This window comes from Microtus oregoni, unplaced genomic scaffold (assembly GCF_018167655.1).
Source record: "Microtus oregoni isolate MIOR12 unplaced genomic scaffold, Mior012 000033F_ref0000390, whole genome shotgun sequence".
NCBI classification, from domain to species: domain Eukaryota; kingdom Metazoa; phylum Chordata; class Mammalia; order Rodentia; family Cricetidae; genus Microtus; species Microtus oregoni.
In genome coordinates this window covers 6,270,886-6,295,594 of record NW_024543092.1, presented here as the reverse complement: position 1 = coordinate 6,295,594, position 24,709 = coordinate 6,270,886, and the positions used below count along the sequence as shown (strand labels likewise).

The window sequence follows — 24,709 nt, the reverse complement described above, 5'->3', positions numbered from 1 at the left end:
CCCACACATAGCAGGGAGAAAAATTGGCAATATCTTGGTATCTAAGACCAGTGAGGGGGAAAGATACATCTTTTAATTGGTTACTTCATGCCAGTTCTGAGCAAGAGTGTATGCTTACATGCATAACTGCTTCTTAAAGTGAATGAGGGAACAAGGAATTCTTTTCTTTCATTTAGTCCTTTTTATATAATTTAGCTTCAACTCAAATTTTATGCTAAAGTTACAAAGCATTAAAGAGTTTAAGATTAAGGCAAAAGACGAACAATTCTTTCCCTGAAATGTGCACAGTACAAAGTCTAAACTGTCTCACTTGACATAACAGCAATCAGTTCTGTCAGGAACTGTCCTGGACAAATACTGTAAATTAACCCACACTGTGAAGTTGAGCAAATGGAATATAACACTTCTCATTTTAAGATCATTGGTAATGGACTTAACTGTGGCAGATTTCTTATCAAAATTGAAATCGTGTCACATGCAAAAACTTTGAAGTGATTGCTGTCACTTTCGGTAGTTTAGTATTGACTTGATGTTTCTACATGTGGGGTTCGATAGCAATACCTCATGTATTCTTCACAGGCTGGGGAGTATCAGAGGCATTATAAAGCTTTATTTTACGTGAGGGTGATATGCATTTCTTAGAAAGTGAGATTTAATGCACGACGAATCATAGGGATTATATTATACACAGCAATCAAGCCCTGGTACCCTATTCCAGAAAACTTGGATCTACGAATACATGTCCTAAGGGTTAACATGCTTTCTTTCCATGAACATATAGCATCTAGCCACACTTAGGTCAGGCTTAAGTTTGGTGAAAAGAAAGCCTGTGCTTCCTTTATTCTCAGGACACAGAGGAAAGAACAATAGCATTTCTATGGTTTTCTTGTTCTCAGAATATTAGGCTGCAGGTTCACATGGTTCAAGAGACAAATATGTCCAGTATTTCATTGTTTTAGCTTTAGGCTATGACACTAAGGCTCTTAAATTTCTTTAAAGAAGCTGATTTTTTTTTTGCATAATGTGAAAAGTCCCTTAAAAATAAAAATCAAGGTGCTCAGGGATTAAAAGCAATTCTTGCTCTTGCAGAGGATATGGGTTGGGCTCTCATCATCAATACAGTGGTTCACAACCATCCATAGCTCCATTCCAAGGAATCCAACGTCCTTTCCTAACCTCCACAAATACTAGGTGCATGTGTGTGTGCATGCACACACACACACACACACGACAGTACACATACAAACAAATGCAGCTAAAGCACACACATAAAATAAGGTAACTAAATCTAAAAAATTCAACAGAAAACATTTTTTTTAAAAGAAATTTTATTCTTTTTGGAGAAAAGCCCAGGCTGTTCATGAGCTCACTGTGTAGTCGATATATGCCTTGAACTTCTAACCACTTGCCACTGTCTCCCGCATGCTAGTATTACAGATTAACTCCAGTTAAACACAACATCTTCTAAACCAGAAAGTACCTGCCTAGAACTACATTCATTCAACACACAGGCTTAGGTTCAAATATTTATTCTTTCCTTTCTCTGAGTTGAGTGCAACCCAAACACTGTACATCTTCCAAAAGTGTCCTAGGCATTATATAATCGGTGTCCGAAACCATAGACAAAAGGGGACATGGTTTATTTTCTTTCAGGTTTCATACTCTAGAAACTTGGATATAATTGCCTAAGCTTTGGGAAAAAATTCTGCCCCCCTGACCTTTACCCTGACAGATCTGGAAAGACAAGTTCCACTTAGTATTGCTCCAGGCTATAAACAGAATAGAAGGGAGAGAAGGAATGTTCATTTACAGTTTATGCCAGGGGAGGATTCAGAGGGAGACACCCATAATACAGGTAAGGTGCAAGGGCCTTCCAGCCCGCCCAGTACTGCAGACGTAGGGACTATAGCATTCTAAGTAAGCGTTCTATCATTGAGCTACAGCCCCAGCTCAGTGCTTTCGATTAATTAAGGAAGGGAATCTTAAAATGTTTCAGAACAATTTCATTATACCCCAGCTATCAGTTCTAGAAACAGATTTTTTGTTTGTTTTGCTTATTTGTTCGTTTGTTGTGACAGGGTTTTTCTGTGTAACAGTCCTAGCTATCCTGAAACTTGCTTTGTAGATCAGGTTGGCCTAGAACTCAAAGAGATCAGCCTTCCTATGCCTCCTGAGGGCTGGGATTAAAGGCATGCGCCACCACCGCCTAGCTCAGCTTAGACTCACGGTATTTAAGGACAAAAGTTTACAGGAAGTGCAAAGACTGTTCCCTGCCCCCCTTGAAGTACAGCGTTTTGACTAGGAAATAGTTGCATGGGACCTTCAAGTCTGTAGGTAACAGCCTATGAGAAAAAAAAAATCATTGTTAGGTGGGGATGAACACAGGAACAAAGACACTCAAAATGTCAGGAACGTTGTGGGGACATTTTTCTGCTATTCCAGTTCTTACACTAAAAGCTAACACTTGAACTTGCTGTAGAAAAAAAATGTTTCCAAGGCTGTAAACATTACTCTGCATTTGACAGTACAAAAAGAGCCTAGGGTTCATTTGGTAAGTCACGGGGCCTCTAGTGGGAACAGTTCTCCACGGATCTCCAGCTTCGCAGGGGCGGTTCCTGAGCAGCTGAATGATAAAGCATGCCTGAGGGGGATTCACAGGTCAATGGCTCCTGAACATCCTCATAGGCAAACAGGACCAAGGAGAGAGAACTCGGAGGACACAGAGACTCGTCAGCAGCACTGGGACCTGGCCTTCGTTGGGAGGGGCTCATCGGTTAGTTTAATTTTGTCCATGTCGTTTTCTTCCCTAGGGAAGCTTTGCTGGTTCGCAAGGATCTTTTCCACCAGGAACCGGGTGGCCTCGTCGATGTTTATATTATCCTGTAACAGGAGAACAGAATGTGGAAGATCAGTGCCAGCCTTGACCTCGGAAGTAAATATTGAGTGCCGTAAGGGGACTAGGGATACGTGCCAGAGGGCGCTAGGCACACCAGCATACTGGGTAACCTTTTCTCCAACGCTAGTTAGTATCTGTTGCACTAAGAGTCCAAGGCATTTGGTTAATTAATTTGCTATTTATTCTTTGAAAATTTCATACATGGATAGAATGAATTTCAGTTATTTCCACTTCCATTAATCTCTCTTACCCCTTCCTTCTTTCCCAGAACCCCGTCTTCCCGAAAAGTCCTCCTCCTGTTTTCGTGTTTCTTTTTGTGTGATTCACTGAGTTAATTAGTGTTGTTGCCCCAGCACGAGTAGGAGGCTATTTACGGAAACACAGGAAAGGTTTTAATGGTTAAACCACTTCTGTAACCTCAAGAGACATCTTGGAGAACACTGGCCACAGAATCGCCCTCGGTCTGGCTCTTTCTAATATTTCCTTTCGATGAACTTCAAGTTTCGCGTTCTTGATGGGAAGTAGACGGGATCACGTGTCCTCAGAGTGCAGGAGACACGTGAATTAAGGTCGTTGCTGCCTGGCTTCTTGTTGAAAAGTTGCAGCCCCACCTTCAGACCTAGTGCATATAAATAAGTGGACAGCCTGTTTCTTTCATACCTTTCCTCCCTAACTTTAGCATCTTTTAATTTTCCTCTAAAGCAGTTATCACTACAGTATTAACAGCTGTCATTTCGTTTGCACCAAACCTTCTATATTTACTAGTCAGGACTCTACCGTGAGGAAAAATGTATTTATCGTTTGTTTGTGCTCATCATGCTATCAATTTTACCCATTAATTCCGTTGCAAAAATTCTTTATTTAGTGATTGGTGTATAGTTCTGTAACTTCTAAAAGCAAGGCCTGTGCTCTTTGTGAGATGTCCACTCTGTTTTATGAGTGCCTTCTTACTTGCTGGCAACACAGATTATCTCAAGCTTATCTGCACTTTCCATTCCCATCAGTCCATGGAATCATGTCTTTCTCCTGGAACCTCCATCTGCTTATTTAAAAAATTGTATTCACAAGTCAGATTAGGAGAGTTCATTTTTTTTATATGGCATTATTGCCTCCAGCCCTTTGGCTGAGAGAGCTATTGAACACTTGTGTGCACACACCTCATTTACATCTTTTAAAATATATTTATAAATATTCATGAAAAGAAATGCACACATATGAATACACACATAGATTTTATAAATAGGAAACTATTTACATTAATGTCTCCAACCCAATCCAACATTACGAAATTACCTGCCCCTTTATTTGCACAAACTTCTTCAGATGTCAGGCCTGTTCATTTGGGAGTGATATTGCTTATTTAGGATGCTTTTACAGTATGGACTGGTTTGAGATCTTTTCTCATAAGATACCTTTAACACAAAAATGATCTTTGAATTTCCAAACGTGTCATTCAGTTCTTTCATTCCCATTCTTCATTAGTTATTTTGCTGTTGCTGTGATACAACACCATGACTCAGGAAACGTACGGAGGGAAGGATTTATTGGGGTTCATAGGTGTGAGATTACTCAATGTAAGTTCTCATCAGAATGATGAAAGCAAGTGATGAGGAACTGCATCACAGGGCAACCATCTGTTGAATGATGACAGAGTCGCTGGCAAAGGAAAGCCCTGGGGGCAAGAGTGCATGGTACCAGCCACACAATGTTTTGATAAATATGACATCTCAGGTTCTCCTTAGTTTTGTGAACAGACAGATAGTTATGGTGGAAGAAAGACGGAGCCCAGAGGTGTCGTCACCATCACCGGCCAGGACAAGCTTGGCAACAAGCAGGCAGGCAAGGCGACTGGAGCAAGTGGCTGAGACTAAGAGATCATATCTTAAACCATAAGCAGGAAGCAGAGAGAGAAAACTGGAAATGATATGAGAGTTTGGAATCGCAGGGCTAGTTCCTGGTGATATACTCCTCTCCATCTCTTAAGCCTCACCAAACAACTCCATCAAATAGACCTGTATTCAATATATGAGCCTCTGGGGATACTCTCCTTCCGACACAGGTCTCTAGCAGTGGTACCAATGTTGAGTGGGAACATAAATCCCATGTTGTAGTGAAATGGGTTGAAAAGTTCGGTATCAAAATCCATTATGTGCCATAAAGGAGAAAAGACTAAATTTGTGAGCTCAAAACTACCTTCTGACAATATATCTATTAAAACCCACACCACTAAAATTCAAGCAAAATCCAGATATGAAGTTAGTTGCCAACACCCAGAAAGTACATCTATTAGTAATACGTAATACTTAAAGCCTTGATATAATTTTCCAAACCTTTAAAGTAAAACTTCATAGTAATTTTTTAGATTCTAGACTCTAGAAGACTCCTGAATTGCCACACAGGAGATCAGGCAGAAGTTCTTCCTCACATATTTGAGGGGAGCATTGAGCTATATGAGAACATTCATTTATAAATAATATGTTTCTCTCCCTTTTCTATACAGTATCTTGTCTAAAATACAATAAAGCCAATCACTTATACAGTCTCAAATTATAGGTTATATGACAATCATTTATGAATCTTTTAGGCAGATTTTTGCATAAAGTTATAATATTTTAGCTAGAAGATCAACTGAATCCTACATGGAATTTTACGTGCAATATAGGAAATTCCTCAACATATATATGTAGCTGTACGCATACTACTCTTCAGTGGGAAGTTAAAGCAAATTGTTCAGCATGTACACGGGGCAGAGAGGGGCACAGTCCTGGACAAGTCAGTCTCTCTGAAATGCCTTTCCTTCTTCTGTGATTTCCTCCTTCCTGCCAGGCTAAAGAGCTCCTGCAGGACCCCTGGGCCCCATCTTTCTTCCACCACAACTATCTCTTCACGAAACCAAGGACAACATAAGATGCCGTATTTATCAAAACAGTGTATGGCTGGGACCACTCAGTTCTGCCTCCAGGGACTTTCCTGCCAGCGATTCTATCATCACTCCATGCTCAGAGGCTGCCCTGTGATGTGGCCGCTCATCATTTGCTTTCATAATTCTGATGAGAACTGACATTGAATAATCTCCCACCTTGAGGGTAAGAGCCTAGTAAAATTGAAAGCAACCTGACAGGAATCCTGGAAGCCATCACTCAGAAAGGATATTTGGAGGAAAAACGGTGTGGACACACACACAGCTGCATACATATATAATACGCATATTATAAGTTGGGACAGTATAACAAGTATGTAAATTAAGGAGTAAATGCCAATTATAAAATTTCTCAAAAAAAGCTATTATTTTTTTATGAGAGACTGATGGTTATTGAGCTGTCTTATTTAACAATGCCAGGGACTACAACTCTCCAGTATAGTGAATGTACCTCTGATTTTTTTTTTTAGCCTTGGTTTTCTAGTTGCCCCATGGTTAAGCTTTTCAAAATTTATCTTAGTTGGTGTTTTTTCTAGAAAAGAAAAATAAAACACAATTTCCAATAGTAGGAGAAGATAATCCATTCAACTATTTAGGAAAAGGCACATAGTAAATCTTGCTCCTGCTTAAAGCTCTTAAAGTCAATCCAACCTCCTAGTGACTATTCAGTAGGAGTTATCCATATGACCTTCATCTTCTAAAGACATTTTCCCATGTTCCTTGCCTTTTTCAAAAGTCATAAAGTGTTTGTCTTTGACAAAACACCTTATCTTCCATTCACTCCGGCAGCAGGAGAGAAACACCTTGGTTAAGAATGCAAACTCACAGAAAATGTCTTGCGATTTTGGCCCTGAATGACAGTTCTGCTGGCCTATTCACGGCCCGGCAAGCTAACTTCGAAAGTACTTCTGCTTCAGAGAGGGAGGCTGTCACATATTCACACTATGCTTTTCTGATTCTGTGCTTACAAGCCTCTGCAGAAATCTATCTATATGCTTCATGTCCCAGACTAGTCTGACAAGGGTGTCACAAACAGATCTGTCAGGAGAGCCATCTCACCTTGGCAGAGGTTTCAAACCACCCAGTGAAGCCGTGGTCTTTACAGAACTTGTCCATCTGGGAAGGACTTTGGCTGCCCTCCTTCTTCTGGTCACACTTGTTAGCTAGGAGGACAGCAGGGATGGGGCTGCCGTTGGGAAGGTGGACTTTACTATCCAGATCACTTTTCCATTTTAAGACTGCCTCGAATGTGGAACTTCTTGAGAGATCAAAGACGACAAACGCTCCAAGAGCTTCCTTGTAGTAAACTCGGGTCATGTTGCCAAACCGTTCTTGCCCTGGAAATGAATAAAAACGGAGGTTAAATGTTCATAGTGGTGAGGGTCATAGTTAGCAGCATTTATATGCTCAAAGATCAGAAAAACTATTCTGAGAAATAAGCATCACTGGGATTAAGCATCACGGGTGCTAAGGACATTCAGACCGAACATGAACTTAACAAAAGTGGCTGACAATTTGCTTGATAAGAGTCAGTCCTTTGCAGAACATATTTACCATAACTTCAGGATTCCAGTAGTTCAGGCTGCTCAGGTAGCCGGTTTTGCTTTCTCTCCTGTTAGTCTAAGAAGAGAGAGGTGGGGCAGGGGGCGACAGAAAGGTAGAAGTGGAAGAAGAGACAAAAATAGACTATTCTGAAGTTTACAGAATGCAGATAGGTGAGGTGATAAAAGGCCAGTCAAATACACCGGGACTAGACAGGCAAGAAGACAGCTTGTGATCTCAGTTTGCCTTCCCTTTATGTCTCAAACCCATACGCCTCTGTATGCTGTGATTACCATTAATGAATAAAGAAAACTGTCTTGAGCCCATGATAGGGCAGAACTTATGTAGGCTGAGAAAACTAAACTGAATGCTGGGAGAAAGAAGGGCAGAGTAAGAAAAAAGCCATGTAGCCTGCTGGACACAAATGCCAGAACTTTACCTGGTAAATCACTGCCATGTGGCGATACACAGATTAATGGAGATGGGTTAAATTAAGATGTAAGAGTTAGCCAATAAGAAACTAGAGTTAATGGGCTAAGCAGTGGTTTAATTAATACAGTTTCTGTGTGATTATTTTGGTTCTAGGAGGCTGGGAAAGGAATAAGCAGCCTCACTCCAACACATATCTACCTGTTTTTGACTCAGTACTCAAATTGTTCCCCTCTTAGAAGCAGGCACTGGAAAACTCAAGCTTTCCAAACACAGCTGGCTGTATGATTATGAGGAGGTTCGATGCACAGTTCTTCAGACATAATCCTTTGAAAAGAACTGAGCTTCTGTTAACGGCTCAACTAATTCTGCTACTCAATATAGTACAGTCTGCACATCCAGACAGGCCTGAAAAGCATGCTGTCGCTATGTGCTTCCAAACATATCTTTCCCATAACAAGGCCACCAATCTTTATCTGACAGATGAAGAGAGGGACAAAAAGATGCATGGCCTGGATCACAGTGACACTCACCAAAGGAGACAGCCTTCTGACTCCTTCACGCCGACAGGCTTAAGATTCTGGACTACCTTACAGTTGCCTTGAGTTCTTAGGCTCATATATTTAAGGTGTCAAATTGCTGACTAGATTCAGAAGGGGAATGAGTGGCAAGCAATGAGAATCTAAGATTATCACCTTGATCTAAGACATAGGCATAGTTACAGCATACTTTTCTAAAGCTAAAACACATCAAGAAACAAGCTTCATCTACATCTTTGTTACCGTTTATTCACGCAAACACAAAGCTACCCCAGATCGCAAATACCCTTCCTCCTCCAAATTCTATCATATCGTCATATTTCAAATATTTCTGTGGCTCATGACACTTCATATATCCAAACATCTGGATTTCTTTACAATGAATGGTCATCTGTTGGAACCTGTCATGTTTACATTTTATTGGTAAGATACATGTGATTTTAGCTTATCTTTGTAGCTCATTTGATCATATATGCTGACATTTATGGCATCTTAGCCTTGTACCTCTCTCTATAAATGTACATTGAACAATGACACCAATACATTCACCCAGGATATTTTAACAGGTAAGGGTAAAGTCACCAAGTCTTCAAAAGCAACTAGACAGATGCATTGAAGTTGTTTGGATTTCATTTTCTACGAGTGAAGCTTTAGGAGTCCACTGTTACTAACTAGAATTATAGAACCCGAAGGGGCTGTAGCCCCACTACGACAAAGACAGACTTAGGTTAAAAAATATGGGAAGATTAACATTGTAGGATAATTACGTAGTTCTCAGTTTGACCATCCTTTGAATTTCAAAAAGGTGCCAAATTAGTAAAAGGATGGATAACTATATACTATGTGTTTCAAATTAGTAAAAGGATGGATAACTATATACTATGTGTTTCGAAGAACTGCTAGGCTTTCATAGCTCTTTTTTTTTAGTCAAGCTCCTGAAAATCCCAAATAATTTTTCTGTTAATCATAACTTGTGGTATTAAAAGATGTACTCATCTGCCCTTTCTGATAACTCATCCAAAACCAGAAATGCCTATGATAAGGAATTTTGGGGGAAGATACGTTGGCTTAGAAATGTCAGACAGATTCTCTGAGATGTCAAGATCAGGAGGAAATTTTCCCTTACAAGTCTCACATCAGAAACTGTACTAAAAAACAAACAAACAAAAATAAACCCCAAACAAAAAACCCTGTATGCTATGTGAAAAAGGTGTCAGTTATACAATTAAGCAAATGTAAAGGGAAGAAACTGACTGGGGACCAAGTGTCAATGACTTACCCAGTGAAGATTTGTATCCAGAGTAAGTTGAGAAGAGGACTTTCAAGCAGAAAGAGAAAATAGTCAGTTAACAAAGTCATGAAAACAGTAGAACACATTTTACTAGAAGGAAGACAATCCTTGCCCAGGATGCAGGGCCTGGCTCAGGACCTGATGGAGTCTTTGCATATGGAACAGGTGGGTAAGGGAGAAAGCCTCTCCTCAGTAGTTAGGGGGCCTGAGAAGGTTTGGCTTCCTGTAGAGTATGCATGTTCAGAGTTAAAACTTGCACTGGTAGGAAAATCGATTGAAACCCAGGGGTATTCTGAACAAGTTCATATTAGTTCAGGGGCAACCCTGGGCAACAGCCAAGTCTGAAAGAGACATTGCTGGTGGAAGCGAGGAGACAGGTGAAAACGTCCACTTAGTCCAGCTCTCTTATTTTACTCATGAGAGAATGGAGTCCCAAGGAGAGACTCAAATTTTCTGGGTTAATCACACTACTGTGCCATCCGATCTACCCGACATTTGCTGGAACAGATAAATTTCTGATTGGGTCTTGTGTGGCGGAAGAGATTCTTATTAGTAACAGTAGCTAAGAGTGATATCCTTAAGGACAGCACGGTGCTGTTACAATGTCCCCCTCCCCCTCCCCACACTCCCAGTCACCTCTTGCTTACTCCAGTAGCGGAGGGAAGATCCCCTGTTGCAGAGTGCACCAGTCACTGATACTAGGGTTAGCCTTTGTCATCTCCACTACTGCTGCCATACTGACAGCGTATTTTCAACGACTCTCAAAATGTTTTGTCTCTTCAACAATGTGCTACTGCCTCAGGAGGAAGGCATGTTGACTATAACTTGAGGTTTTGGCAACCATGAAGGATGAGAAGGGTTAGTGCAGAGGCAGAGAGAGTTGATGCAGGTTCCAAAGATATCACACAAGCTCCTACGGAGGCAAATGCGAAAAAATCTTAAAATATGCAAATTGGGAAAAGATTAAAATATTTATCTTGCTATTTGGGATACTACCCATTAATGACACCGAGGAGGATCAAACAGCAAAACTAGCATTTTCGCATGAATAAATATTCTTATTAGGCTAAAGAAAAAAAAATACACAAAATCTATCACCGTACCTCATTGAGACAAATGAAAATCTTAATAATGAATGTATTTATCTTAGATTTAATAAAGGAAATACCACATTCTGTGGTTATGAGAAGCACAATACACAGAAACTGATTTTTGGGATTTTCATCATGACTTTTGCTTGGGTTGAGTCTCTCTCGATAATCCAAATGTTCCTAGTAACATTAGTTGAAACTCAAAATAGAAATTTCATAACAAAAATCAAGAGCAGTAGAATAAAATGGTGTGCAGTTTTCCCCCTTTCAGATTTTCACCTCTTCCCCATCCACTGAAAGTAAACACGAGTTACTCAATAACTACTCAAGGTGACTTAGAAGAAATGTTTGGCTTCTAGTTAGCAAATGGACGGTCTCTTAAATAAAATTCTTAAATATCATGCTGCATTTCAGAGACAAAGTACTCTCAACAGGCAATCTCCTATCATAGATTATAAGAGAATCATTATCTATGAAAATAAAAACCTTTCTAATTTCTGTTCAAACTCATAACAGCTTTAAAAGATTAAGACATTGTTTCTGTTCCTTTAAATAAATCTATTGAACAGGAACAAAAAGTGTCTTATCTCTGTATGTAAATTGCTCTTGTGTCCATAAACTAGCCTCCAGCAGAGGCTCCTGGGATGGCCACAAGGAGGATGAGGGTGGCCTGAGGTCACTTCGGTGAAAGTACTGCAAACCTGGGAAAGGAAGTGAAGGATGTGGAAGATGTGACCGCGGGGGAACATGGATGCCAGGCAGGCTGTCGGATTAAGTGGTGAGCTCGTAGGGTGTAGTGGGAATGTGGGTGTGTTGCCAGGGTGCAAAAAACCCAAGATAGAACAATGCTTCTCAGCTTTAGTATAAATCAGAATCACCCACAGCGTTTGGTAGGTGACAACCTTCCAAGTGCTTCGAATTCTGATTTGGCAGGTCTGAAAGATGGCTAATTGTTAGCCCCAACTTCCTTGTACAGAATATTTTGGAGCAAACACCCTGCATAGTTTGAAACATGAGCCTTTTATCTCCTAACTGCGTTTGCATGTAGGCATGCGCTTTTTTCTACTGCACCACTGAAACAAATAATACAGTCTTGGAATAAGCGAGAGGTGGCAAGCCAATTTTTGTCTATGCAGATTTTATGATACTGTACACCAGTCCTGGGAGGCCTAATCCCAGACTTCCGTGGGAAAGAAGTAGTTCTTCTGCTAAACCAGGCTGGATGAACACAGTTGTCAGATGGAGCCTAGTCTCCTTACACAGCAGATGCTAAAGAATCTTTTCATGTTACTGATGGTGGATGCTACGGTCCCTGTCTGTGGTTCTGATGAGTCTCCAGATAACCACACCAGAAACCCCTACATATTCAAAATAACCCCCAGAAGCAATCACAAGTCATGGCAGAGGATACATACATAAATTCTACATATAGACTCCACTGTGGTCGGGGGGGATGGGGTGGGAGAGAATCAGTTTGTCAGCTAAAATGACCAATAGAAACTGTAAAGCTACATCTTTGTTACCCACTTTTTTTCCCTTCCATTTCTGTCTCAGAAAGGAGCCATCAAAGCATGCTTGCTGGATCAAAGGGAAAAGGCTTTTGATGAGAAGGAGAACACTTGGATAAATTCTAAAACATGCTTCTTTGATCTCTGATATCTCCATTCAGAAGTCACCCAGGTTTATACAATAACAGAAAACTCTATATGGAAAGCTTATAGAAAGCAAATGGTCATTATAACATATATATGATGGATACAATTTCTCCAAGGATGTATTTGAAAATAACACTTCATTCTTAGATCACAATGACCACAGACTTCCTCAATGATTGTTTACCAGATACCAGGCAAATATCTAAAATTATTGCTTTGATTTTTTTTAGGGTATGGACCAATGAAACAGTTTATCACAAGCAGAACGGCCATAGTTTAGAAAATCTTTCAAAATTCACTTTAAAAAGCTGGAGTCAATCGAAACTGGCTTTCTCTGGATACTAAACTTCATAAGTAAGGAAGCATGATGACTCGTGAAATGAAGGTAGGAAGAAATGATAATTGTTATGAGTCTACATTAAGAGGTACATGCTCTAATTTAGGTTTCTTCTGTGCAATGAGAAGCACATTATTGAGGCCTGTACCAGCAAGTTACTGTGGTCCTTAATTTGAAGGGTTTACATGAACCTGTTTGGCTACCTTTACAGAAAGCAATCAGTAATTCTTGCCTATTACCCTTCTCAAACCCCTTCTGATAGACGACATTGCTGTTATGGCGCTGCCCACCTCTACGGCCTCCAGAACAACAGTATTGAAAAGGAACCAGCAGTTGCGTCATGTCATGTGGCTGGCTCCTCCTTATGTTTTGCAATTCAGGGGATAAATACTTTTATTCTTTCAGAATTCAGTATGAGTCAGCATTGTAATCACGCATGGCATATGCTTAGCCTTGGGGAAGTGTTTTGGCATGGTGTTTATTATACAACTTTTCTCTTATTCAGATGCCATGAGCTAAGCAGAATTCACTAGTAACACAAGTGCTCAAATCCAGCGCAGTTAAGGCCATAGTTCTGCAAATTCCAGCCCAAATCCAAGCTATTTGTGTCTCTTGCTATCTGAATATTAAGGCAGCATTTCCCAAACTCTGACTCTGTGAGAAAAGTCTAACAGTGTCTAGTGACCACATGTACTGGCTCATCTCATATAAACTTAGCATACAAACTAGAGTTAAAGTCTGGCTGTAAGGTATTTTCTTAATTAGTGATTGATGAGGGAGGGCCCCTACCATTGAGGGTAGTGCCAACCCTGGGCTGGTGTTCCTGGCTTTTAAAAGAAAGCAGGCTGAGCAAACCATGAGGAACAAGCCAGGCAGTAGTAGCTCGACTTCTGCATCAGCTCCTGCTTCCAGGTTGCTGCCCGGTTTGAGTTCTTGTCCTGACTCCCTTCAGTGATAAATAGTGATGTATAAATGTATTAAATAAACTCTTTCCTCCCCAACATTCATCTTGGTCATGATGTTTCAGCAGCAGACCCCCAACTAAGACACTAACACCTCTCTAGTTCTTATTTGGAGTAATGTATTTGCTGAACGCTACAAGAGTTCCTGCTGAAAAGCAGCAGCTAACATCAGAGATCCCTTTTGAGATTATAAAATGTTTCTTTTTTTTTTCCCCAGAGAAGCTCAAGTTTCAGATTTTGGCAAGAGTGCAAGGATGGCTTCATTACGACAGATGGATGGGCCATGCCTCCCTCCTGGCTATGGTGTCAGTTCAAGAAGGATGAAACTGGGTATCTTGGCAAGTTCTTGTAGTTCCAACAGTAGGGAAACTGAGGAAGAGGGATCCACACGGAGGCCAGCTTAGGCTGCATAGAGGGAAAGAGAAAATGAGGGGGCCATGCAAAGAGGAGAGGTGATGTACAGATAGAAAAGATTCTTATTTATTTATTTATTTTTCCACACAGGGTTTCTCTGTGTAGCCCTGGCTGTCCTGAAACTCACTCTGTAGATCAATCTGGCAACAAACTCACAGATCTGCCTGCCTCTGCCTCCCGAGTGTTGGAACTAAGGGAATCCAGAACTACTTGCTGCTTTTGTTTCATCAAATTTCCAAATGTAATTTAATACTTATTGTCGTCGTGATTTACACATAATAAAAGAAAATGAATTGTCATTCTAACGGGTTTCAAACCATCTCTGAAAAAGCTGCACTGGACAGGGTAAGGGCGACCGTCAGGATGTGAGAAGTCACAACAAGCAACAAGAATGTTCTTCGGTGTTCTGGGCCGTAGCAGAAAGTATTTCAAATCCTTTGGCCTTAAAGGACGGGCAGCACTTCAAATAGATTCTTTAGCCTTTTTTTTTTTTTATAACCAAGTTGAGCCCAAGACCAAATAACTTTCTGAGAGATTGGTATCGCTATGCATAAATGTATCTTCTTGTCTAAGTTTGACTCTGCTCTTAAGGAAATCAGTCTAAAGTTTGCAGTCTTTCAACGCTTTATCTGGAATGGCTAGATGCAGAACATACTACCTGACAGACAGAAGCCAGGTATCCCTTCACTCTGCTACCCAGCTGTGTAACCACAGCCTCCAAAGACTTCAGAGTTGGCACTCGGTAAGGCGTTCTCCAGTTAAACAAGCTCCCATTCAACTGCTTCCTGGCAGACAGAGCTTCTGAACACGCAATGATTGAACAGGGTAACCTTTGCTACCATTTTCATTAAACTTCACAGAAGGTCCCCTTTTGTTCGATGCCCAGATGGCACCTACCACACCAATGAGAACCCATGGAAGGGTCACAAGTGGTCTCTTAAAGACAATGGCTCTTACGTTCCAGAGCAACAGTTGAAAGCAAAAAGAAACAGTTCAGTGTTTGTGGGATGGGGAATTGCCCAATGGAAGGCAGGAGAACTGGCTTAGGGAGGGACGGGCAGCGGGAAAGTTTCAGAACTTTCCTAGCCCTTCTTCAGGGTCACCGGGCCTCCCAAGTGAGAAAATTTCAGGAACGGAGTTTCCCTTCACAAAGGCTTGGCTGGGCTCCAAGATTTTCTCACCCATAGCTCCAACCCCTTCTTACTAAATTATAAACATGTCTGTTATTACTCAGAGGTAAAATTTCTTGGCTTAAGGAGAGAGAAAACCCTTACATCAGCGGGGCACCGACCCAAGACAGATGTTGGGGGAACTTGGTCGAAAATAACCGAGTTGTGGTGGTTTTGGCTGCGCTACCAACGCAGTGATTCTCAACTTTCCTAACTGCGACCCTTTAATACAGTTCCTTGAGTCGTGGTGACCCCCAACTATGAAATTATTTTCGTTGTCACTTCATAACTGTAATTTTTCTACTGTTATGAATCGTAATGTAAATGTGTTTTCAGTGGTCTTAGACGATCCCACGTGAATGAGTCGAAAGAACCACTGTAGTGGAACTCCTTCAGTCACCCAGAACTTCAGTAGGAGAGAGGATAGGCCTCCCCAAACCGACTTATCTTCCCGGTCCAGTCTTTCACATCTAAAAGCGCACCGCAGGGAGTTCAGGCAGAGAAAAGAAAAGAGAGGAACCAGAAGGCAGAAAAAAGTCTGGTGGCTCTGGGACGCGGCCCGCTTACCCGCGATGTCCCACAGCTGCAAGCGCACGAGCGTCCTGCTGTCCCAGTTGAGGACTTTCAGGGCGAAGTCCACCCCGATGGTGGCCCGGTAGTTCTGGGAGAAGAGCTGGTGCACATAGCGCTTGATGATGCTGGTCTTACCCACGCCGAGTTCGCCGATGACCAGCACCTTGAAGAGGTGCTCGTGGGTCTCGGGCGCCGTGGTGGCCGTCGTCCCCGGGTGTCCCAAGCCCTCGCCCGCCATGGGCACCGCGGCCGCGGAATCTTCCACCAGGCTGTCAGGACAGATCCTTCCTCTGCGCACCCGGAGACCCTTGTCACGGGAGTCACCAGACCCGGAACCGACCGCGCACAGCCGCCCAGGAGAGTCTCGGTGCACTCTGCGCAGGGTGAGCTGATCTGGGCACTTCCTCTTCCCGCGGAACCCCTCGTGGTCCACGGCGCCTCCTGCTGGCTGCAAACCGCATGGGGACCTGAGAGGCCAGTGTTGGCCCTGAGCCCCATGCCTTTGACTTCCAGTAATTGGAAAATAAAAGGCAGGTGACTGAACTTTTCAAAGGACTAAGGCTGGGTCGTTTGATAAATCTAGTTTTCATGTATGAGAAAACTGCACTCTACTTACCATAATGGCTGCAACTTACATCGTCAGCAATAGTGTGCCAGCATTCCCTTTTCTCCACACCTTAGCCAACACTTACTATCTCTCTCTGGTTTGGTAATAGCTGTTCTATAAGTGTGAGGAGATTGCTGCATGGGGGCTTGATTGACATTTCCCTGATGGTTAGGGATGTCAAATTCCTCTTTCATACACATGTCGGCCATTTGTATGTTCTCTTTAGGAAAATATCCATTCATATCATCTTGCCCATTCCATATTTGGGAATTTGAGCATTCTGGTTTTGTTTTTGTGTTTTTGCTTTTGAGCATTGTTTCAGATGTGCGGCTTAGATGTATTTTCTCCCAGTCTGTAGACTTCTTTCTTTCTTGTGCTTTGGTGTCCAGAGACTTCTCTGTTTAATGAACTTCCATTAGTCTGTTTTGGCTCTAGCTTTGGGGTGATTTCCAATATAGTTGCTAAGCTCAGTGCCAGCCCGTGACCCAGAAATATGTCCTTTGAGGATATACTCTAAAGAAATGAAATCAGGTCCGCCCTGGAGGTAAACACATACCTGAAATCATTATAGTGTTATTCACGGTAGCCAAGACTTGGAAAGAACGGAAGTGTTCATGAGCAGAAGAGTTGAAGTCGCATTGAGTAAATACACATATATTTATGCATATATATATATATAAATTTATATGTTTTTAGATATATGCTTATTTATATGTTTGTGTATATACACAATGGAATATTATTCAGTCTTAAAATGGATGCAGCAAAATGGATGAAACCAGAGAACACATTTCTAAATGAAACAGGCCTGACTTGGAATGAAAAGTGCTACACTCTACTACTTATTACTAGATGCCAGATGTTTCCCTAGTGAAGGGATTAGCCTCGTCCCCTACCTCACCCCACCCTAAAGCTTCTTGGCCATTTCAGGCCCTTCATCCAGCTGCAAAAGTAGCAGGTAGTTTCCCCAAGGTAAGACAGGAAAACAGGACTAACTGTCTGTTTTCCAGGCCCAAGGCAACCTGAACCACAGCCTTATATTGTATCAAGTACCTCAACTAAGCAGTTAAGCTCAGATTCCCAGCTTTAAAAGTTTATAGAAGTGAGGAATATTCTGTGTTCTGTGAGATATTGTTGGCTCTCCTCTGCTAGCTTCTCCTGCCCCTTCTGGCACACATACCCCAACACCCACATATCTACACACACATCTTGATTTTGATCCTTTTGCCTAAATACCCCAAAGTGGAATTTCTGGATCATATATTTCCATATATGTTTTGGCAAAAACTCCATACTATTTTCCACAGTGCCTACAAAATTCTCATTCACAGAGGTTCAGAAATTCTAATAGTGTCCCATGTACTTGTGCTTAGAATTCAGTCATTTCTATGTCTGCTATTCGTCTGACTCAATTGATGTGGTTGTTTCAATGTAATTGGCCCCCATAATATCATAGGGAGTGGCATTATTAGGAGGTGTGGGCTTGTTGGAGTGGGTATGGCCTTGTTGGAGGAAGTGTGTCACTGTGGGGGTGAGTTTTGAGGTTTCCTATGCTCAGAATACTGCCCGGTGTCTTGGTCAACTTCCTGCTGCCTGCAGGATGGAGGATGCTCAACTACTCTAGCACCACATCTGTCTGCACACTGTCATGCACCCACCATGATGAAAATGAACTGAACCTCTGAAACTGTAAGTGAGACACCCCAATTAAATGCTTTCTTTGTAAGAGTTGTCATGGTCATGGTGTCTCTTCACAACAATGGAAACCCTAAGACACTTGATGAGATAGTTTTCTAAGGAACCCAAAACTTCTATTTAATCTTTTAGAAGAAAAACCCTGCAATCTGCATGTAACAAATAAACCTTCAAAAGCTTGAGGTACATACTTGTTTTAAGAATGAGAACTTCTAGCCAGGCAATGGTGGCACATGTCTTTATTCCCAGTACTCGGGAGGCAGAGGCAGGTGGATCTCTGTGAGATCGAGGCCAGCCTGGTCTATAAGAGCTAGTTCCAGGACAGGCACCAAAGCTACAGAGAAACTGTCCCCAAAACACATACATACAAATGCGTGCGTGCGTGTGTGTGTGTGTGTGTGTGCGCACGCACGTGTGTATGTATGTATTGGATAGTATATAAGTTGGAGATGTTTACAAGTTAGGGAGAATGGGAAAAAAATCTCAGAATTCTGGATTATTTTAATGGGGAAACAGTTTTTGTTTTTGTGTATAACAAAAATGCAACTATTCTGAGACTTGCGAATGGCTGTTTTTATTTGAAATGAATTTTCCATTTATTTTATCTAAGAGTGACTTCACATTATATTCCCACATAAATACCTTTTGCCTCTTTGAAAAGAGGATTTTGCTCCATACCTTGAACTTGAGATCTCCTTGCTTTAGTCTCCCAAGTTCTGGGACTTCAGCTGTGTTCTACCACGCCCAGCCGTCCTTCTCCATCTGTGTTTGCCTTCTCTTTCACCTAGAATCTCTTTCACATATCTGCCCTAACTCAGGCTTTTCAAACCAAATGCTCTCCATCCTTTATATGTTACATAAAAGGTTTATCTGATCTTTCCACTCCTGAAGGATGTATATGCTTATTTATTGATTCAAAAGCTTATTTTTGACACTTGAAATGGAAAGAAGCAGAGTGAACAAAATGCTTGATCTCAAGGGCTTCATGTTGGAATGAGTCCAGGAGAAGCAATTTCAAAAGAATCAGATACATTTTAGAGCATGTGCTTTATGAAAAATACAATATTATTTAGTGATAATCATTGAAGTGGAACTAACAAGCCTGGTATTCCTGAAATAAACATTGAAAATAAGTATAAAATAAGTTTTGCTTGCTGCTTACATTAAAAGCAAGCTGTCCACATGTTCTCATAAAAATGTCTGTTTCTGGTGGCGCACGCCTTTAATCCCAGCACTCGGGAGGCAGAGGCAGGCGGATCTCTGTGAGTTCAAGACCAGCCTTGTCTACAGAGCTAGTTCCAAAGCCACAGAGAAACCCTGTCTCTAAAAACCAAAAAAAAGAAAGAAAGAAAGAAAGAAAGAAAGAAAGAAAGATGTCTGTTTCTGTGCTTCCCCCTCTACCACTGGTTTATGTACCAGAATTACACCAACCTTGATCCTTGATGTGGTAACTATATTTTTATTATGCACTTTCATCTAAGTCACACCCCTTTCTCCTGTAATCTGTGTTTGTATGTGCATATATGTGTGCACATGCAGTCATGATTTTGCAAGTACTGTGTGTGTGTGTATGTTTCTGAGAAATTCTGCAATCCTTCAAAATTGCCTTTATATTCTAGTTTCCATCTAACGTCAACTTTTGTAAACACACTGCCAGGTCTTTTGTTGGAACAAAAATGGATACAACTCATTAGTTTGAGGAGAATTGATCAACACAACATTAAATCTTTAAACATATTGATATCATGCAATAATTATACACTATTACAATAATGCATGTAATAATGCAATTATTACTATTGTTCAATAATAAGGTGAGGTTGTAAATTTTATGCATTTAGGTATATGTATACAATGTACTTTGCATTATTCCTAACACATGCAATATATATTCTTGCTAATCACATTCTGCTAAGTCAAGAATATAATTAGTATATAATTAGTTAAGATTCAATGATTTCCTTCTGCTGTCATTGCTCTAGCTAGAATCTCAAGTACTATATTGAATAGATGCAGAGAGAGTGGACAATCTTTTCTTGTTCCTGATTTCCGTGGGATAGCTTTGTGTTTCTCTCCATTTAGTATGATGTTGGCTGTTGGCTTGTTGTTTGTTGCCTTTAATTTGTTTAGGTATTTTCCTTGAATCCCTACTCTCTCCAAGACCTTAAGCATGAATGATGCTGTATTTTGTTGAAAGCTTTTTCAGCATCTAATGAGATGATCATGTGGGTTTTTTCCCCCAGTTTCTTTATGTGGTGGTTTGCATTAACAGATTTTCATATGTTGTACCATCCCAGCATCTCTGGGATAAAGCCTGTTTGGTCATGGTGGATGATTTTTCTGATGTGTTCTTGGATTCAGTTTGTCAATATTTTATTGAGTATTTTTGCATCATTGTTCGTGGGTGAGAGTGGCCTGCAATCCTCTTTCTTAGTAATATCTTTGTGTGATTTAGGTATCAGGATAATTGTAGCCTTGTAAAGAGGGTTGGGCAATTTTCCTTCTGTTTCTATTGTGTGGAACAATTTGAGAAGTATTAGTATTAGCTCTTCTTTGAAACTCTTGTAGAGTTCTGTACTGAAACCAACTGGTCCTGGGCTTTTTTGATTGGAAGATTTTGATGACTTTTTCTATTTCTTTAGCAGTTATAGACCTATTTAATTTGCTTATCTGGTCTCTATTTAAATTTTGTAAGTGATATTTATCCAGAAAATTGTCCATTTCCTTTAAGCTTTCCAATTGTGTAGAGTACAGATTTTCGAAGTATGACCTGATGTTCCCCTATATTTCCTCTGTGTCTGTTGTTATGTCCCCCTTTTTGTTTCTGATTTTATTAATTTATTAATTTGGATATTTTCTCTCTGCCTTTTGTTTAGTTTGGATAAAGGTTTTTCTATTTTGTTGTGTTCTCAAAGAATCAACTCTTTCATTGATTCTTTGTATTGTTTTCTTTTGTTGATTTAAGCCCTCAATTTGATTATTTCTTGACGTCTACTCTTCCTGGGTCAATTTGCTTCTTTTTGTTCTAGAATTCAGGCTTTTTGTTAACTCACTAGTGTGGGATTATTCTATTTTCTTTATGTAGACAATTAGTGCTATGAACTTTTCTCTTAACACTGTTTCCCATAAATTTGGGTATGTTGTGTAGTCATTTTTATTGAATTTTAGGAAGTTTTTAATTTCTTTTTTTATTTCTTCCTTGACCCATTGGTGATTCGGGTGAACACTGTTTGATTTCCATGTGTTTTAGGGCTTTCTGAAGTTAGTGTTGCTGTTGAATTCTAATTTTAAGCCATGGTGATTTGATAAGATACAAGGGGTTATACTAGTTTTTTTGCATCTGTTGATATTTGCTTTGTTCATAAACACATTCAGTAATGTATCAGGATAAAAGATTAGCTCAAAAGAAATCAGTAGCCCTCCTTTAGACAGATGATAAATGGGCTGAGAAAGAAATCAAAGAATCATCATCTTTCACAATAGCATAAAATATCTTGGAGTAACTCTTATCAAACAAGTGGAAGACCTGTATAACAAAACTTTAAATCTCTGAAGAAATTGAAGAGAACCCCAGAAAATGGAAAGATTGCCCATACTTTGGGTAGGTAGAATTAACATAGTAAAATGGCAATCTTACCAAAAGCAATCTACAGATTCAATGCAATGCTCATCAAAATTCCAACAAAATACTTTACAAACCTCGAAAGAAAAATATTCAACTTGATATGGAAAAGCAAAAAACTCAGGTTAGCCAAAACAATCCTGTACAATAAAGGAACTTCTGAAGGCATCACAATACCCAAGCTGAAACTCTACTATAGAGCTACAGTACTAAAAACAGCCTGGTATTGGCATAAAAACAGACAGAAGGACCAATAGAATCAAACTGAAGACCCAGATCTCAATCCACACACCAACAAACACCTGATATTTGACAAAGAAGCAAAAAATATAAAATGGAAAAAGAAAGTATATTCAACAAATGGTGCTGGCATAAATTAACATCAACATGTAGAAGAATGAAAATAGATCCAATCTATCACTATGCACAGAACTCAAATATAAATGGGTCAAAGACCTTAACATAAAATCAATCACACTGGACCTCATAGAAGGGATAGTGGGAAGTATACTTGAATTCATTGGCACAGGAAACCTCTTGCGGAATATAACCCCAGTAACAGATGCTAAGTGCCCACAGAGGCCAAAAAGGGTAAGAATACCTTAAGATTGTAGTTACAGAGAGTTGTGAGCTGCCACATGGGTGCTGAGAATCAAACCCTGGTCTTCCAGAAGATTAGCCAGTGCTCTACTGGCAGGCCATCTCTCAGCTCCACCCAGTTTTAGATGTGAAATTCTCTATAGCCAATGATTTATTCTAATCAACTTTTAATTCTTCAGTGGTATGAAACTTTAAAAAATGTATGTAGACATTAGCTAACCTATTCCATACTAGTCACCCTGTTGTTATTATTTCATAATGATATATTAGCCATAAGAAATGAATCAGTGTTTATGCAATTATCTGAAGACCATACTTTAAATATACTTACTTATATTTAACCTAATGTGTTGTTTTCTTTTCTGTTTCTGTGTCCCATTTAGGATACCACAGTAAGTTTAATCTATGTGTTAAAACTTTTTATTCCTAACACATTTCCAGGCTTTGGATATTTCTGATAACCTTCATGGTTTGGCATACAGTCTAGCTATAATGTAGAATGCATCTCGATTGGATTTGTACAGTTATTTCATCACCGTTAAATTAGAACTACGGCAGTTTGGGAGGGAGAGTGCACGGTAAAGAATTTCTGTTCTTACCAATCATATAAAGAGAATGAGGCATCACAGGTAACTCACATTATGGAAGATCAATTGCATGGGCAGGTCCTCGTGTTTATGTCGATGTCTCTATGAAGGTGTGAGTGTGGGTATAGTTTATGGCACTAGACAGTGGGACCAAAGTGTGTCTGTGTTTATGTAATTCTAGACCACACATTTATAGGTTCTATATTAAACACAGAGGCATTTACTTACTTAACTCCTCCTTTGAGCATTTGTCTAAGTACAGCACCATTCTGCTTAGTACATTTGCATATACTGCTTTGGCAGTCTCTGGAAGGTTTTGTTTTTTAGACTAACAATATTTAAGATTTTTTTGTTTGTTTGCTTGCTTTTCGAGACAGGGATTATCTGTCCTAGAACTCACTCTGTAGCCCAGACTGGTCTTGAACTCAGAGAGATCAACCTACCTCTGTATCCCAAGTGCTGGGATTAAAGGTCTATGCCACCACTGCCTGACCAGTTTCAGCTTTTGACCAAATATGTCCAACAAAATTTCATAATTTTCTTTTTTATTACCATCTTTTTAAAACGTATTCTGTCTTTTATATCATGTATCTTGATCCTATTCATTTCCCAGCTCCTCGTATTTGCTCTCTGCCCCGTCACCCACCCCCTAAATAAAATAAAATTTAAGAGAAAAAAAGAAAAAAAAGGGGGAGAAACTTAAGAATTTCATCTTGGAAACTGTGGTGTGACACAGTGAGTCACACAGTAAACACCTTTGTCCATATATCTTTTTTTTTTTTTTTTTTTTTTTGGTTTTTCGAGACAGGGTTTCTCTGTGGTTTTGGAGCCTGTCCTGGAACTAGCTCTTGTAGACCAGGCTGGTCTCGAACTCACAGAGATCCGCCTGCCTCTGCCTCCCAAGTGTTGGGATTAAAGGCATGCGCCATCACCACCCAGCCCATATATCTTTACTTGCAAGTGTTCATTGCAAAAATTTATTGATATGATTTGAGGCCTCTGGTTTCTACTACTGATGTGGGAGTGTCATATATCAATCTGTTGATTTCATTGGCTAAGTAATAAACAAACTGCTTGGGCTCATAGCTTAGAACATAGGTGGGTGGAGTAAACAGAACAGAATGCTGGGAGGAAGAGGAAGTGAGCTCAGAGACTCGACAGCTCTCCTCTCGGGAGCAGACACCTCAGAAGAGATGCCATGCCCTGCTCCCAGGCAGACACACGCAATGAAGCTCCGACCCAGGATGGACGTAGGCTAGAATCTTCTTGGGTAAGACTGGTGCTCACAGATTATTAGAGATGGGTTGATCCGGATATCAGAATTAGCCAGTAAGGGCTAGAGCTAAAGGGGCAAGCAGTGTTTAAATGAATACAATTTGTGTGTTGTTATTTCGGGGCATAAGCTAGCCAGGCGGCCAGGGTGCTGGGGACGCAGCTCCGCCACTCATATTACTACATACTACACTATCGATTCTGGACCCTCATTTGGACTCTTCTTGGATATCATGCTGTTGCTTTGTTGTGGAGATTCTGTAGCTTTAGGTCTGTTGGTCAGGGCCCTTCATGTGCTCCAGCAGGTCATAGATGGGGTGGATGTTGAGGTGGGCAAATCATAACCCTGGGACTGAGCCTGGCCAACTGTAGGGTCAGTATGTGGTTGATCCACCAGATGAGAGAAACAGGGACAGCTCTCCTATGTTGACAACTTCGGGGCTGGCTCACCAACAACTGTGCAAATAGGGTTGGCTCTCCTGCTTTTATGACCAGAGAGCCAGGTGTT

The 24,709-nt window shown here is 40.6% G+C and overlaps 1 protein-coding gene across 1 annotated transcript; it reads right to left on the bottom strand.

Annotated features, from left to right (window-relative positions):
- Positions 1-1,305: 1,305 nt before the first annotated feature.
- Positions 1,306-16,217, bottom strand: Rab32 (RAB32, member RAS oncogene family). Its single transcript, XM_041680426.1, has 3 exons — positions 15,813-16,217; positions 6,876-7,153; positions 1,306-2,880 (listed from the first exon to the last, which is right to left on the bottom strand). The coding sequence occupies exons 1-3, from the start codon at positions 16,054-16,056 to the stop codon at positions 2,731-2,733; spliced, it is 672 nt and encodes a 223-aa protein (XP_041536360.1). The 5' UTR covers positions 16,057-16,217; the 3' UTR covers positions 1,306-2,730.
- Between the last annotated feature and the right edge of the window lie 8,492 nt (positions 16,218-24,709).

Excerpts from the sequence above, each read along its gene's own strand:
- Rab32 (XM_041680426.1), bottom strand. The coding sequence starts at position 16,056 with ATGGCGGGCGAGGGCTTGGGACACCCGGGGACGACGGCCACCACGGCG. Across the intron at positions 7,154-15,812 it reads GCAGCTGTGGGACATCGCGG|GGCAAGAACGGTTTGGCAAC; the intron begins GTAAGCGGGCCG and ends ATTCATTTCCAG. Across the intron at positions 2,881-6,875 it reads GGTTTGAAACCTCTGCCAAG|GATAATATAAACATCGACGA; the intron begins GTGAGATGGCTC and ends CTCCTGTTACAG.